This window comes from Cherax quadricarinatus, chromosome 42, assembly GCF_038502225.1.
Source record: "Cherax quadricarinatus isolate ZL_2023a chromosome 42, ASM3850222v1, whole genome shotgun sequence".
Lineage (NCBI taxonomy): Eukaryota > Metazoa > Arthropoda > Malacostraca > Decapoda > Parastacidae > Cherax > Cherax quadricarinatus.
Window position 1 is genome coordinate 8,012,572 of NC_091333.1, and position 17,106 is coordinate 8,029,677.

Consider the following 17,106-nt stretch of genomic DNA (forward strand, 5'->3'; position numbering starts at 1 on the left):
ACATATCCATCCTGTGGAGGGTAGCGCGAGAACATATCCATCCTGTGGAGGGTAGCGCGAGAACATATCCATCCTTTGGAGGATAGCGCAAGAATATATCCATCCTGTGGAGGGTAGCGCAAGAACATATCCATCCTTTGGAGGGTAGCGCAAGAACATATCCATCCTGTGGAGGGTAGCGCAAGAACATATGGATACATAAAAGGCCTAAAACTAAACCCCAAATTGGTAACAGGGTTACATTTGCATTTATGTCCACAGTTCACGTATTTGCTGCAAGCAAATTTAGTACTTGTAACCAAGCCTAAGCCTGACCACTACAACATCAGTCAGTACTTGTAACCAAGCCTAAGCCTGGCCACTACAACATCAGTCAGTACTTGTAACCAAGCCTAAGCCTGGCCACTACAACATCAGTCAGTACTTGTAACCAAGCCTAAGCCTGGCCACTACAACATCAGTCAGTACTTGTAACCAAGCCTAAGCCTGGCCACTACAACATCAGTCAGTACTTGTAACCAAGCCTAAGCCTGGCCACTACAACATCAGTCAGTACTTGTAACCAAGCCTAAGCCTGGCCACTACAACATCAGTCAGTACTTGTAACCAAGCCTAAGCCTGGCCACTACAACATCAGTCAGTACTTGTAACCAAGCCTAAGCCTGGCCACTACAACATCAGTCAGTACTTGTAACCAAGCCTAAGCCTGGCCACTACAACATCAGTCAGTACTTGTAACCAAGCCTAAGCCTGGCCACTACAACATCAGTCAGTACTTGTAACCAAGCCTAAGCCTGGCCACTACAACATCAGTCAGTACTTGTAACCAAGCCTAAGCCTGGCCACTACAACATCAGTCAGTACTTGTAACCAAGCCTAAGCCTGGCCACTACAACATCAGTCAGTACTTGTAACCAAGCCTAAGCCTGGCCACTACAACATCAGTCAGTACTTGTAACCAAGCCTAAGCCTGGCCACTACAACATCAGTCAGTACTTGTAACCAAGCCTAAGCCTGGCCACTACAACATCAGTCAGTACTTGTAACCAAGCCTAAGCCTGGCCACTACAACATCAGTCAGTACTTGTAACCAAGCCTAAGCCTGGCCACTACAACATCAGTCAGTACTTGTAACCAAGCCTAAGCCTGGCCACTACAACATCAGTCAGTACTTGTAACCAAGCCTAAGCCTGACCACTACAACATCAGTCAGTACTTGTAACCAAGCCTAAGCCTGGCCACTACAACATCAGTCAGTACTTGTAACCAAGCCTAAGCCTGGCCACTACAACATCAGTCAGTACTTGTAACCAAGCCTAAGCCTGGCCACTACAACATCAGTCAGTACTTGTAACCAAGCCTAAGCCTGGCCACTACAACATCAGTCAGTACTTGTAACCAAGCCTAAGCCTGGCCACTACAACATCAGTCAGTACTTGTAACCAAGCCTAAGCCTGGCCACTACAACATCAGTCAGTACTTGTAACCAAGCCTAAGCCTGGCCACTACAACATCAGTCAGTACTTGTAACCAAGCCTAAGCCTGACCACTACAACATCAGTCAGTACTTGTAACCAAGCCTAAGCCTGGCCACTACAACATCAGTCAGTACTTGTAACCAAGCCTAAGCCTGGCCACTACAACATCAGTCAGTACTTGTAACCAAGCCTAAGCCTGGCCACTACAACATCAGTCAGTACTTGTAACCAAGCCTAAGCCTGACCACTACAACATCAGTCAGTACTTGTAACCAAGCCTAAGCCTGGCCACTACAACATCAGTCAGTACTTGTAACCAAGCCTAAGCCTGGCCACTACAACATCAGTCAGTACTTGTAACCAAGCCTAAGCCTGGCCACTACAACATCAGTCAGTACTTGTAACCAAGCCTAAGCCTGGCCACTACAACATCAGTCAGTACTTGTAACCAAGCCTAAGCCTGGCCACTACAACATCAGTCAGTACTTGTAACCAAGCCTAAGCCTGGCCACTACAACATCAGTCAGTACTTGTAACCAAGCCTAAGCCTGGCCACTACAACATCAGTCAGTACTTGTAACCAAGCCTAAGCCTGACCACTACAACATCAGTCAGTACTTGTAACCAAGCCTAAGCCTGGCCACTACAACATCAGTCAGTACTTGTAACCAAGCCTAAGCCTGGCCACTACAACATCAGTCAGTACTTGTAACCAAGCCTAAGCCTGGCCACTACAACATCAGTCAGTACTTGTAACCAAGCCTAAGCCTGGCCACTACAACATCAGTCAGTACTTGTAACCAAGCTAAGCCTGGCCACTACAACATCAGTCAGTACTTGTAACCAAGCCTAAGCCTGGCCACTACAACATCAGTCAGTACTTGTAACCAAGCCTAAGCCTGGCCACTACAACATCAGTCAGTACTTGTAACCAAGCCTAAGCCTGGCCACTACAACATCAGTCAGTACTTGTAACCAAGCCTAAGCCTGGCCACTACAACATCAGTCAGTACTTGTAACCAAGCCTAAGCCTGGCCACTACAACATCAGTCAGTACTTGTAACCAAGCCTAAGCCTGGCCACTACAACATCAGTCAGTACTTGTAACCAAGCCTAAGCCTGGCCACTACAACATCAGTCAGTACTTGTAACCAAGCCTAAGCCTGGCCACTACAACATCAGTCAGTATTTGTAACCAAGCCTAAGCCTGGCCACTACAACATCAGTCAGTACTTGTAACCAAGCCTAAGCCTGGCCACTACAACATCAGTCAGTACTTGTAACCAAGCCTAAGCCTGACCACTACAACATCAGTCAGTACTTGTAACCAAGCCTAAGCCTAGCCACTACAACATCAGTCAGTACTTGTAACCAAGCCTAAGCCTGACCACTACAACATCAGTCAGTACTTGTAACCAAGCCTAAGCCTGACCACTACAACATCAGTCAGTACTTGTAACCAACCCTAAGCCTGACCACTACAGCATCAGTCAGTACTTGTAACCAAGCCTAAGCCTGACCACTACAACAGCAGTCAGTACTTGTAACCAAGCCTAAGCCTGGCCACTACAACACCAGTCAGTACTTGTAACCAAGCCTAAGCCTGGCCACTACAACATCAGTCAGTACTTGTAACTAAGCCTAAGCCTGGCCACTACAACATCAGTCAGTACTTGTAACCAAGCCTAAGCCTGGCCACTACAACATCAGTCAGTACTTGTAACCAAGCCTAAGCCTGGCCACTACAACATCAGTCAGTACTTGTAACCAAGCCTAAGCCTGGCCACTACAACATCAGTCAGTACTTGTAACCAAGCCTAAGCCTGGCCACTACAACATCAGTCAGTACTTGTAACCAAGCCTAAGCCTGGCCACTACAACATCAGTCAGTACTTGTAACCAAGCCTAAGCCTGGCCACTACAACATCAGTCAGTACTTGTAACCAAGCCTAAGCCTGGCCACTACAACATCAGTCAGTACTTGTAACCAAGCCTAAGCCTGGCCACTACAACATCAGTCAGTACTTGTAACCAAGCCTAAGCCTGACCACTACAACATCAGTCAGTACTTGTAACCAAGCCTAAGCCTGGCCACTGCAACATCAGTCAGTACTTGTAACCAAGCCTAAGCCTGGCCACTACAACATCAGTCAGTACTTGTAACCAAGCCTAAGCCTGGCCACTACAACATCAGTCAGTACTTGTAACCAAGCCTAAGCCTGGCCACTACAACATCAGTCAGTACTTGTAACCAAGCCTAAGCCTGGCCACTACAACATCAGTCAGTACTTGTAACCAAGCCTAAGCCTGGCCACTACAACATCAGTCAGTACTTGTAACCAAGCCTAAGCCTGGCCACTACAACATCAGTCAGTACTTGTAACCAAGCCTAAGCCTGACCACTACAACATCAGTCAGTACTTGTAACCAAGCCTAAGCCTGGCCACTACAACATCAGTCAGTACTTGTAACCAAGCCTAAGCCTGGCCACTACAACATCAGTCAGTACTTGTAACCAAGCCTAAGCCTGGCCACTACAACATCAGTCAGTACTTGTAACCAAGCCTAAGCCTGGCCACTACAACATCAGTCAGTACTTGTAACCAAGCCTAAGCCTGACCACTACAACATCAGTCAGTACTTGTAACCAAGCCTAAGCCTGGCCACTACAACATCAGTCAGTACTTGTAACCAAGCCTAAGCCTGGCCACTACAACATCAGTCAGTACTTGTAACCAAGCCTAAGCCTGACCACTACAACATCAGTCAGTACTTGTAACCAAGCCTAAGCCTGGCCACTACAACATCAGTCAGTACTTGTAACCAAGCCTAAGCCTGGCCACTACAACATCAGTCAGTACTTGTAACCAAGCCTAAGCCTGGCCACTACAACATCAGTCAGTACTTGTAACCAAGCCTAAGCCTGGCCACTACAACATCAGTCAGTACTTGTAACTAAGCCTAAGCCTGGCCACTACAACATCAGTCAGTACTTGTAACCAAGCCTAAGCCTGGCCACTACAACATCAGTCAGTACTTGTAACCAAGCCTAAGCCTGGCCACTACAACATCAGTCAGTACTTGTAACCAAGCCTAAGCCTGGCCACTACAACATCAGTCAGTACTTGTAACCAAGCCTAAGCCTGGCCACTACAACATCAGTCAGTTTTTTTATACAGTTCTGCTTCTTTGCACATATGAGAATTATCATCTCATGAGCTGAGGATGGCACGAGGTGAGGAAATAATACATTGATGGAAGGTGTACCGGGGTTCGAACTGGTCATCTGGTAGTGGTCTCGTGATGCGTCTTAGATGGCGTCAAAGACATCCTTCTCGACATCTTATTAACGTGTGTCTCTTCTAAATTTATCTCTATTTGTCATATCTCATCTCCTTTTCCTCTCCTCCGATTGAGACATTTCCTGTCTCTTCGTCTTTATGTCTCTTTTTATTTCCATTAATTTTAGCTTTCCATTTTTTTGGGCCATTTTATCAAAAATCTTCATTTTTTTGGTCATTTCAATTACATGTCTTTTTAAGGTATATCTGCTACTTAACAGCTGCGTTTTTTTTCTTAACCGTGATGAAGTATATATCAACATCATATGGGTTGAATACCTATCTACTACACCAGGGTCATCAGGGCTCCAGTTCACCAGACAAGATTACTTTAATACTTAAAACAGTGAGTAAAGTAAATTATTAGTGTGTATATACAAAAAGAGATAATACCTCACTGTGTATATATATACTGACAGACATACACTTCACTGTGTATATATACACTGAGAGACATACACTTCACTGTGTATATATATACAATGAGGGATATACGCTTCACTGTGTATACACACTAGGAGGCATACACTTCACTGTGTATATATACACTGAGAGACATACACTTCACTGTGTATATACACTAGGAGGTATACACTTCACTGTGTATATATACACTGAGAGACATACACTTCACTGTGTATATATACACTGAGAGACATACACTTCACTGTGTATATACACTAGGAGGTATACACTTCACTGTGTATATATACACTGATAGACATACACTTTAGTATGTATATACACTAGGAGGTATACACTTCACTGTGTATATATACATTGAAAGACTTACACTTCACTGTGTATATGTACATGGGAGATACACACTTCACAGAGTATATACACTGAGTATATACACTGAGAGAGATACACTTCACTCTGTATATACAATGAGAAACATACACTTCACTGTGCATATACACACTGAGAGACACTTCTAGCAGTGTATATACACTGACACTCCTGGCAGTGTATATACACTGACACTCCCGGCAGTGTATATACACTAACACTCCAGGCAGTGTATATAAACTAACACTCCTGGCAGTGTATATACACTAACACTCCTGGCAGTGTATATACACTGACACTCCTGGCAGTGTATATACACTAACACTCCTGGCAGTGTATATACACTAACACTCCAGGCAGTGTATATACACTAACACTCCTGGCAGTGTATATACACTAACACTCCTGGCAGTGTATATACACTAACACTCCAGGCAGTGTATATACACTAACACTCCTGGCAGTGTATATACACTAACACTCCTGGCAGTGTATATACACTAACACTCCAGGCAGTGTATATACACTAACACTCATGGCAGTGTATATACACTGACACTCCTGGCAGTGTATATACACTAACACTCCTGGCAGTGTATATACACTGACACTCCTGGCAGTGTATATACACTAACACTCCTGGCAGTGTATATACACTAACACTCCTGGCAGTGTATATACACTGACACTCCTGGCAGTGTATATACACTAACACTCCTGGCAGTGTATATACACTGACACTCCTGGCAGTGTATATACACTGACACTCCTGGCAGTGTATATACACTGACACTCCTGGCAGTGTATATACACTGACACTCCTGGCAGTGTATATACACTAACACTCCTGGCAGTGTATATACACTGACACTCCTGGCAGTGTATATACACTGACACTCCTGGCAGTGTATATACACTAACACTCCTGGCAGTGTATATACACTACACTCCTGGCAGTGTATATACACTGACACTCCTGGCAGTGTATATACACTAACACTCCTGGCAGTGTATATACACTGACACTCCTGGCAGTGTATATACACTAACACTCCTGGCAGTGTATATACACTGACACTCCTGGCAGTGTATATACACTGACACTCCTGGCAGTGTATATACACTAACACTCCTGGCAGTGTATATACACTAACACTCCTGGCAGTGTATATACACTGACACTCCTGGCAGTGTATATACACTAACACTCCTGGCAGTGTATATACACTGACACTCCTGGCAGTGTATATACACTAACACTCCTGGCAGTGTATATACACTGACACTCCTGGCAGTGTATATACACTAACACTCCTGGCAGTGTATATACACTATCACTCCTGGCAGTGTATATACACTAACACTCCTGGCAGTGTATATACACTAACACTCCTGGCAGTGTATATACACTAACACCCCTGGCAGTGTATATACACTAACACTCCTGGCAGTGTATATACACTAACACTCCTGGCAGTGTATATACACTAACACTCCTGGCAGTGTATATACACTAACACCCCTGGCAGTGTATATACACTAACACTCCTGGCAGTGTATATACACTAACACTCCTGGCAGTGTATATACACTAACACTCCAGGCAGTGTATATACACTAACACCCCTGGCAGTGTATATACACTGACACTCCTGGCAGTGTATATACACTAACACTCCTAGCAGTGTATATACACTAACACTCCAGGCAGTGTATATACACTAACACTCCTGGCAGTGTATATACACTGACACTCCTGGCAGTGTATATACACTAACACTCCTGGCAGTGTATATACACTAACACCCCTGGCAGTGTATATACACTAACACTCCTGGCAGTGTATATACACTAACACTCCTGGCAGTGTATATACACTAACACTCCAGGCAGTGTATATACACTAACACCCCTGGCAGTGTATATACACTGACACTCCTGGCAGTGTATATACACTAACACTCCTGGCAGTGTATATACACTAACACTCCAGGCAGTGTATATACACTAACACTCCTGGCAGTGTATATACACTGACACTCCTGGCAGTGTATATACACTGACACTCCTGGCAGTGTATATACACTAACACTCCTGGCAGTGTATATACACTAACACTCCTGGCAGTGTATATACACTAACACTCCAGGCAGTGTATATACACTAACACTCCTGGCAGTGTATATACACTGACACTCCTGGCAGTGTATATACACTGACACTCCTGGCAGTGTATATACACTAACACTCCTGGCAGTGTATATACACTAACACTCCTGGCAGTGTATATACACTGACACTCCTGGCAGTGTATATACACTAACACTCCTGGCAGTGTATATACACTAACACTCCAGGCAGTGTATATACACTAACACTCCTGGCAGTGTATATACACTGACACTCCTGGCAGTGTATATACACTGACACTCCTGGCAGTGTATATACACTAACACTCCAGGCAGTGTATATACACTGACACTCCTGGCAGTGTATATACACTGATACTCCTGGCAGTGTATATACACTAACACTCCTGGCAGTGTATATACACTAACACTCCTGGCAGTGTATATACACTAACACTCCTGGCAGTGTATATACACTAACACTCCAGGCAGTGTATATGCACTAGCACTCCTGGCAGTGTATATACACTGACACTCCTGGCAGTGTATATACACTAACACTCCTGGCAGTGTATATACACTAACACCCCTGGCAGTGTATATACACTAACACTCCTGGCAGTGTATATACACTAACACTCCTGGCAGTGTATATACACTAACACTCCTGGCAGTGTATATACACTAACACTCCTGGCAGTGTATATACACTAACACTCCTGGCAGTGTATATACACTAACACTCCTGGCAGTGTATATACACTAACACTCCTGGCAGTGTATATACACTAACACTCCTGGCAGTGTATATACACTAACACTCCTGGCAGTGTATATACACTAACACTCCTGGCAGTGTATATACACTAACACTCCTGGCAGTGTATATACACTAACACTCCTGGCAGTGTATATACACTAACACTCCTGGCAGTGTATATACACTAACACTCCTGGCAGTGTATATACACTAACACTCCTGGCAGTGTATATACACTAACACTCCTGATATACACTAGCACTCCAGGCAGTGTATATACACTGACACTCCTGGCAGTGTATATACACTAACACTCCTGGCAGTGTATATACACTAACACTCCTGGCAGTGTATATACACTAACACTCCTGGCAGTGTATATACACTAACACTCCTGGCAGTGTATATACACTAACACTCCTGGCAGTGTATATACACTAACACTCCTGGCAGTGTATATACACTAACACTCCTGGCAGTGTATATACACTAACACTCCTGGCAGTGTATATACACTAACACTCCTGGCAGTGTATATACACTAACACTCCTGGCAGTGTATATACACTAACACTCCTGGCAGTGTATATACACTAACACTCCTGGCAGTGTATATACACTAACACTCCTGGCAGTGTATATACACTAACACTCCTGGCAGTGTATATACACTAACACTCCTGGCAGTGTATATACACTAACACTCCTGGCAGTGTATATACACTAACACTCCTGGCAGTGTATATACACTAACACTCCTGGCACTAACACTCCTGGCAGTGTATATACACTAACACTCCTGGCAGTGTATATACACTAACACTCCTGGCAGTGTATATACACTAACACTCCTGGCAGTGTATATACACTAACACTCCTGGCAGTGTATATACACTAACACTCCTGGCAGTGTATATACACTAACACTCCTGGCAGTGTATATACACTAACACTCCTGGCAGTGTATATACACTAACACTCCAGGCAGTGTATATACACTAACACTCCTGGCAGTGTATATACACTAACACTCCTGGCAGTGTATATACACTAACACTCCTGGCAGTGTATATACACTAACACTCCTGGCAGTGTATATACACTAACACTCCTGGCAGTGTATATACACTAACACTCCTGGCAGTGTATATACACTAACACTCCTGGCAGTGTATATACACTAACACTCCTGGCAGTGTATATACACTAACACTCCTGGCAGTGTATATACACTAACACTCCTGGCAGTGTATATACACTAACACTCCTGGCAGTGTATATACACTAACACTCCTGGCAGTGTATATACACTAACACTCCTGGCAGTGTATATACACTAACACTCCTGGCAGTGTATATACACTAACACTCCTGGCAGTGTATATACACTAACACTCCTGGCAGTGTATATACACTAACACTCCTGGCAGTGTATATACACTAACACTCCTGGCAGTGTATATACACTAACACTCCTGGCAGTGTATATACACTAACACTCCTGGCAGTGTATATACACTAACACTCCTGGCAGTGTATATACACTAACACTCCTGACAGTGTATATACACTAACACTCCTGGCAGTGTATATACACTAACACTCCTGGCAGTGTATATACACTAACACTCCTGGCAGTGTATATACACTAACACTCCTGGCAGTGTATATACACTAACACTCCAGGCAGTGTATATACACTAACACTCCTGGCAGTGTATATACACTAACACTCCAGGCAGTGTATATACACTAACACTCCAGGCAGTGTATATACACTAACACTCCAGGCAGTGTATATACACTAACACTCCTGGCAGTGTATATACACTAACACTCCAGGCAGTGTATATACACTAACACTGCAGGCAGTGTATATACACTAACACTCCTGGCAGTGTATATACACTAACACTCCTGGCAGTGTATATACACTAACACTCCTGGCAGTGTATATACACTAACACTCCAGGCAGTGTATATACACTGTGTCGACATCAACAACAGTGATAAACAGTCTCAACAGAGTAACTTGCAAAATTCGCGTTTATTTACCTTCACTTTTTCCTGTCATTTTTAATCAATGTTGAATAAAGTAAAAGTTTCCCGTGGTTACGTCCAGCTGTTGTTTTATCATCCACCTCAAAAATAATACAATAAAAAAAAGATAAAGTTTTATGGTTCATTTTTATCAAAAGTTTTAACTCTTGTTGGAAGTTTAATTTTTTCTTTTCCAACCATACAGGTTTTATGTTATTGTTTAGAAAAGTGCAAATGTCTATGATATATATATATATATATATATATATATATATATATATATATATATATATATATATATATATATATATATATATATATATATATATATATATATATATATATATATATATATATATATATATATATATATATATATATATATATATATATGTATGTATATATGAGTATAGGCCAGTAGGCCTGCTGTAATTTTTCTTCGTTATTACATTGTATTTTTTGCCTTTTTATATATATACATAAATGGTTTATGTCTAAGTTACTATAAGTATATGATGACAGTCAGAATTTACACCATTTCTATAAAAATACTATTTTTTTCACGTTCTAATGCCATTAAAAGTTTATTTTACCCCATTCTCCTCCTCATCGTCTAATTACTTTTGTGGCTTCTGTTGTCTCTTTGTTTAATTACTTTTGTAGCTTCTGTTGTCTCTTCGTCTAATTACTTTTGTGGCTTCTGTTGTCTCTTTGTTTAATTACTTTTGTAGATACTGTTGTCTCTTCGTCTAATTACTTTTGTGGCTTCTGTTGTCTCTGTTTAATTACTTTTGTAACTTCTGTTGTCTCTTCGATTTATAATGACGTAAGGTGACGGTAATCCCCATTACATGTACGCTTGTTAATCTTGTTTCAGGGGAGTGGTGGTAGGTGGGGACCAGGAGCTGCTGGTTGAGCCTACCCCTGGAGCCTCCAACCTCAAGGAACCTCACAGGATCCTGTCTGCCTCCCTCATCCCACACTCGTCTGGTGCCTGTGGTATACAGCCTTATTTTCAGTCTATACAATTATATACACTCCTGGTAGTGTATATACACTGACACTCCTGGCAGTGTATATATATATATATATATATATATATATATATATATATATATATATATATATATATATATATATATATATATATATATATATATATATATATATATATATATATATATATATATATATATATATATATATAATTTCATCAAATCCTGTCAAATGCCGTAAACTTCGAAAATTATTTTAGAACGCTTAGCAATTTGCAGCTGTGCGAAATTCTTTACATACATTATCTCTCGGTCCATATATATATAATGTGGTCAATCTATCGTCGTTGAAGAAGGTTGGTGGATGGATCGCATGATTACATCTCCACTTCTGTCTTTTATTTGTACCAAAAATTGGACCTAAACGTCGTCATAAGAGCTAGGATAATACACCAGTACACCGCTGTTTTTCTTTCTGGTCAGAAGAAAGACCAGTCCTTGTAAGTCATCGCCATTTGAAATAATTTTTGGCCCAGTAGGAGCCAGAAATGAAAATTGCGGCAGTAAATGATATAGCCACAATTCCCTCTAACCATATCAGTTCACGAGCATCAGAAAGAACTGTACACTCTGAGTTATTAAATGGTTATTCACCTCCTCAGGAGTGAAGGACGGAAACATGAGAGGCCCGAGAGAATTCCTAGGAACCAGAAGACTAAATAAGACGAGCGAGGATTCAAGAACTAGTGAGAACAAAAGCAGTACCTGGGATACCACACAGAATACCAGGAGTGACTCACAACGGGTAAGGAGGTCTATTCTTTCGTTACCCAAAGGTTGACTGGTCAGTGTTGGCGCCACAATGAATGGAGAGTTGACTGAGCCTCCACCATGCTGTAATATTGATGGAAACAGGTTTTGTGCTTCATAAACCACAGTGCAGTATCCATTACTTCTCTACGTCCCGTTTGTTTACACTCTCCTCCTCTGCCTCACCCTTCTGATTCTGTAGGTCCTCCTCTTCCATCTCCTCCTTCCACTTCTCTCCGTGGTGTTCTCATTTGTGTGGTTCTCTACAGGTTCGTCGGGAGGCGCTGCGTGGTTCAGGAGAGCTGTGGGGAGCTGCTGCTACACGCTTCGTAGAGCTCGTGTTAGTAGCTGACCACAGCTACTACACCGTGCATGGAAGCAACACCCACGCCCGCTGTCGCACCATAGTCAACATCGTGAACGCGGTGAGATGATGCTAGTAGTGATAGTAGCAGTACTGGTAGCAGTAGTGGTAGCAGTAGTGGTGGTAGCAGTAGTGGTGGTAGCAGTAGTGGTAGCAGTAGTGGTAGCAGTAGTGGTGGTAGCAGTCGTGTTGGTAGCAGTAGTGGTGGTAGCAGTAGTGGTGGTAGCATTAGTGGTAGCAGTAGTGGTGGTAGCAGTAGTGGTGGTAGCATTAGTGATAGCAGTAGTGGTGGTAGCAGTAGTGGTGGTAGCAGTCGTGGTGGTAGCAGTAATGGTAGCAATACTGCTAATCGTCTCTTTCCCAATCTTCTAATCACTAGTCACAATCCAAAATTTCTCGCTCCAATTATCTAACTGACCTAAGTCGACCCTGCTCAATGGATGCTATTTTTATATCATTTCCTTAGATTGAAAACAAAAAAAAGGATTACCTCTCATTCCCCTAGGCTCTGTATGACTCCTACGGGCCTAGTGCTTCCCCCACGAATGCAATATTTGTCTTTAATGGTGTATTAAAGTGTTAAGACCAAGCCTCAGAGTGTTCCAGCATCCGTGTGTGTTAGACTCGGATACATCATCATTTTTCTATGATTATATGCAGAATCCCATCATCTATTGACTTCCAGCACCTAGGTTTCTTTTTATGTGCGGGTTATTTGTGTATTGTTCCAGTCACGGTACTGTACCTCTTTATTCTTCCAGCACTTACCAGTTACCCGCACTTACCGATTTCCAGCACTTCGCTGACTTCACGAAAATTCGTTCACCTAAATCTATATCTTCTGTTGATAAAGATCCTTAATAACATTTCCTCTCTGTATCCTCGTACAGCTGTACCGTCCCCTAGGGGTGGTGGTGGTGCTGGTACACCTGGAGGTGCTGACCTCCAGGGGTCAGATAGAGGTGACCTCAGACTTCAAGAAGAGCCTGGATGAGCTCCGCACCTACAGACACCGCTTCCTGCAGGAGAGGCCAGACTTACCCAATGATAACACTGTCCTCCTGACGTGAGTGTCTCCTCCCCCCCCCCACCCCCGGGAGAAGTCAAATTTTGACACCAAGGACTGAAATAATAATAATAATAATAATAATAATAATAATAATAATAATAATAATTATTATTATTATTATTATTATTATTATTATTATTATTATTATTATTATTATTATTATAAGAATGATAGTTATTGTTGTTATTATTATTATAATAATTATTATAGTAATAATAATAATTATTATAATAACAATAAATAACACTATATTATTAGTGATCATATTAGTATTAAAATTATTAATAAAATATTTATAATTATAGAAGCAATATTATTAATAGTTCTCCATAACTTACGATATTTATCTTCATGTTTATCTCGATTCACAACAGCACGGTGGACTTTGAAGGACAAACAGTGGGATACGCCTCTGTGTCTGGCATGTGCAGGTGGGTGTGGCTGCTCTCTCTCTCTCTCTCTCTCTCTCTCTCTCTCTCTCTCTCTCTCTCTCTCTCTCTCTCTCTCTCTCTCTCTCTCTATTTTCCTACTCATTTCTGCAACATTGCAAGCTCCTGATGACGTGTTGATTGCAACACGAGAGGCCTAGAGCTGTGTTCGCATCTTGTATTACTGTGTTTTGCATCTTGTATCACTTTTTCGCAATTACTGAATATATATATATATATATATATATATATATATATATATATATATATATCTATATATATATATATATATATATATATATATATATATATATATATATATATATATATATATATATATATATATATATATATACTTATTTTATTTTCCTTGCGTGGTCTACACTACATCTACAATAACGACACTGTGTCTACATGGCACTGCATGTGCATGGCACTGCGTCTACAACATGGCACTGCGTCTACATGGCACTGCGTCTACAGCAAGAAGAACTCCGTGGCAGTGGTTGAGGACAAACAGAGTCACGAGGGCATTGTGGCCCAGACGGTCGCCCACGAGATGGGTCATAACCTGGGCATGAACCATGATGATGACGGTGCCAAGGAGTGCCACTGCCAGAGTCGTAAGTGCCTGATGAGCTCCAGCGGCAGGTGAGTGATGGGGGTGCCACTCTTGTATTGCACTAAAGAGTGGCACTCTTGTGTTGCACTAACGAGTGCCACTTTTGATAGTAACTCAAGAGTGCCTCGCTAATTATAGCAATAGGTGAGTGGGTGGCACTCTTTTTAGTTATATACTGCACTTGAGAGTGGCACTCTTGCTTGTCCTCTTCAAGAGTGCCACTTTTATACTGCACTTGAAAGTGGCACTTTTGTTCGTTCCTTTCAAGAGTGCCAGTGTTATACAGGCACTCTTGGAATAGCACTCTTGTTCGACAGGCACTTCAACTTAGAATGCTTTAACGCTGGCGAAGGGGCTCTTGATCCAGTGAAGTGAAATTTACTCTCCCCTTCCTCGGCTCACGCACCTGGTTACCCCTACGGGTTGGACGCCTCTCAGAGCGGAAACAAACATTTACGTTACTCTCGCCGGAGGAGAGCAAAACCCGTAGGGAAGGGTCACACGCACACACAGCACCTGAGGCAAAAGAGGTAGTCAGGCTTGATCCAAGGAAAGGGAGAGAGAGTGTGGGGGGTAGCTCCAAGTGCTTGGATCGAGAGACCTCTACTAGCATTGAAAGGCATCTTTCTTCAGTGGTTCTATTTACGCTCTCTCTCTCTCTCTCTCTCTCTCTCTCTCTCTCTCTCTCTCTCTCTCTCTCTCTCTCTCTCTCTCTATCTCTCTCTCTCTCTCTCTCTCTCTCTCTCTTCTCTCATCAAGCACATAACACTCAACAACACTGGAAGTGAGACATATGTGAAGAGGCGGGGCCAGGAGCTGTGGCTCTACCCCTGCAACCACAACTAGGTGAATACATTAACATCCTAATCCTCATCTGCAGTGCGACTTACCGAGAAGAGACCAGCTGGAGCTCCTGCAGCAGAGAGTCTCTGGCCACCGGGATCCAATCCGGCTACTTCGACTGCCTGAAGAATGTGCCGACGAAGCTGGTGTCGGGGGCTAGCTGCGGGGACGGGGTGGTGGACGTGTACGCTGGAGAGCAGTGTGACTGCGGTCCCCATAAGTTCTGTGACAACCCCTGCTGCGTCCCTACCACCTGTAGGCTAGCAGTTAATGCCTCCTGCGCCTCTGGGTCCTGCTGTGACACTCAGGTGAGAGCGAGCGAGAGAGAGATGTTAGGTAACAGCTCTTATCTTGTAAATAAAATTAGGTACCCTTAACCAAACCTTGTAAAACCTTTGTGTAAAGAGAGAGAGAGAGAGAGAAAAGACCCCGGCGCTCTATCCTTAATTCTATCAAAGGTTCGGCATATTTAATATAGAAAGGCTTACAACAAAAGGAACTTGAAGGAAACAAAGTGGATTATTATTATTATAATCAAGGGGGAAGCGCTAAACCCGTAGGATTATACAGCAAAACAAAGTGGAACAAGGAATATTTACAGGAAACTGTGTGGGACAAAGGTGAAATTTATATATATATATATATATATATATATATATATATATATATATATATATATATATATATATATATATATATATATATATATATATATATATATATATATATATATATTCTTTAACCTACAGACTGCTAAACTTTTTTTTTTTTTTTTTTTTTTTTTCCGCTTTCTACAGAAGTGTGAGCTGAAGAGGATCGGGTCAAAGTGCAGGGAGGCGAGGAGTGAGTGTGACCTGCCCGAGTACTGCAAGGGTGACTCAGAGTACTGCCCCGATGACGTACTCAAGGGTGACGGAACGTCCTGCTGGGGAGGCAAGGTAAGTCATGCACGCCTACAAGGGTTAATTCTTTCTCAGTTGTCAAAGAAGATCTATCAGTGATCTGCTCTGCCCTGCATGCAAGTCAGGATGTGTCGTTTGTGAGACCTTTACCCACTCTGCCTGAGGTATCCCAGCAAGTGAGCACGTCTCCCGTGTTATCCCAGTGCTTAACAGAAAAGGGAATAGCATATGGAGATACAAATAAGAATGGGAACTATGGCTATAGTTTACTTAATATCATAAAAGGGCTAGAGTACAACATATCCTGATGGACATTTACATAATATAACAATTGACCTATGAGACTTATTACCAGGGGGAAAGGTAGATGTTGTCAGTAACACGGACTAGTACTCGCTCTTAATTCACTGACCAGCTGACCCAAGATTCCCAATGCGTGGTCCACTGCACACGCGGCTGTCCAGAGCTCTCGCTCCCCGGACCTGTCACCAACAACCCCCTTGCCCAGCTGTTCCCTGGGCTTATATGATAGT

The 17,106-nt window shown here is 42.6% G+C and overlaps 1 protein-coding gene across 2 annotated transcripts in view; it reads left to right on the forward strand.

Moving 5' to 3' along the window:
* Positions 1-17,106, forward strand: part of LOC128695537 (uncharacterized) — a 39,468-nt gene that overhangs the window by 6,064 nt on the left and 16,298 nt on the right. For both annotated transcript variants that reach the window (XM_070093245.1, XM_070093246.1), the window contains exons 6-13: positions 11,418-11,539; positions 12,198-12,340; positions 12,615-12,770; positions 13,600-13,775; positions 14,153-14,209; positions 14,690-14,857; positions 15,709-15,979; positions 16,469-16,609. In XM_070093245.1, the coding sequence (XP_069949346.1) occupies positions 11,418-11,539; positions 12,198-12,340; positions 12,615-12,770; positions 13,600-13,775; positions 14,153-14,209; positions 14,690-14,857; positions 15,709-15,979; positions 16,469-16,609 (1,234 nt within the window). The remainder of the gene's footprint in view (positions 1-11,417; positions 11,540-12,197; positions 12,341-12,614; positions 12,771-13,599; positions 13,776-14,152; positions 14,210-14,689; positions 14,858-15,708; positions 15,980-16,468; positions 16,610-17,106) is intronic.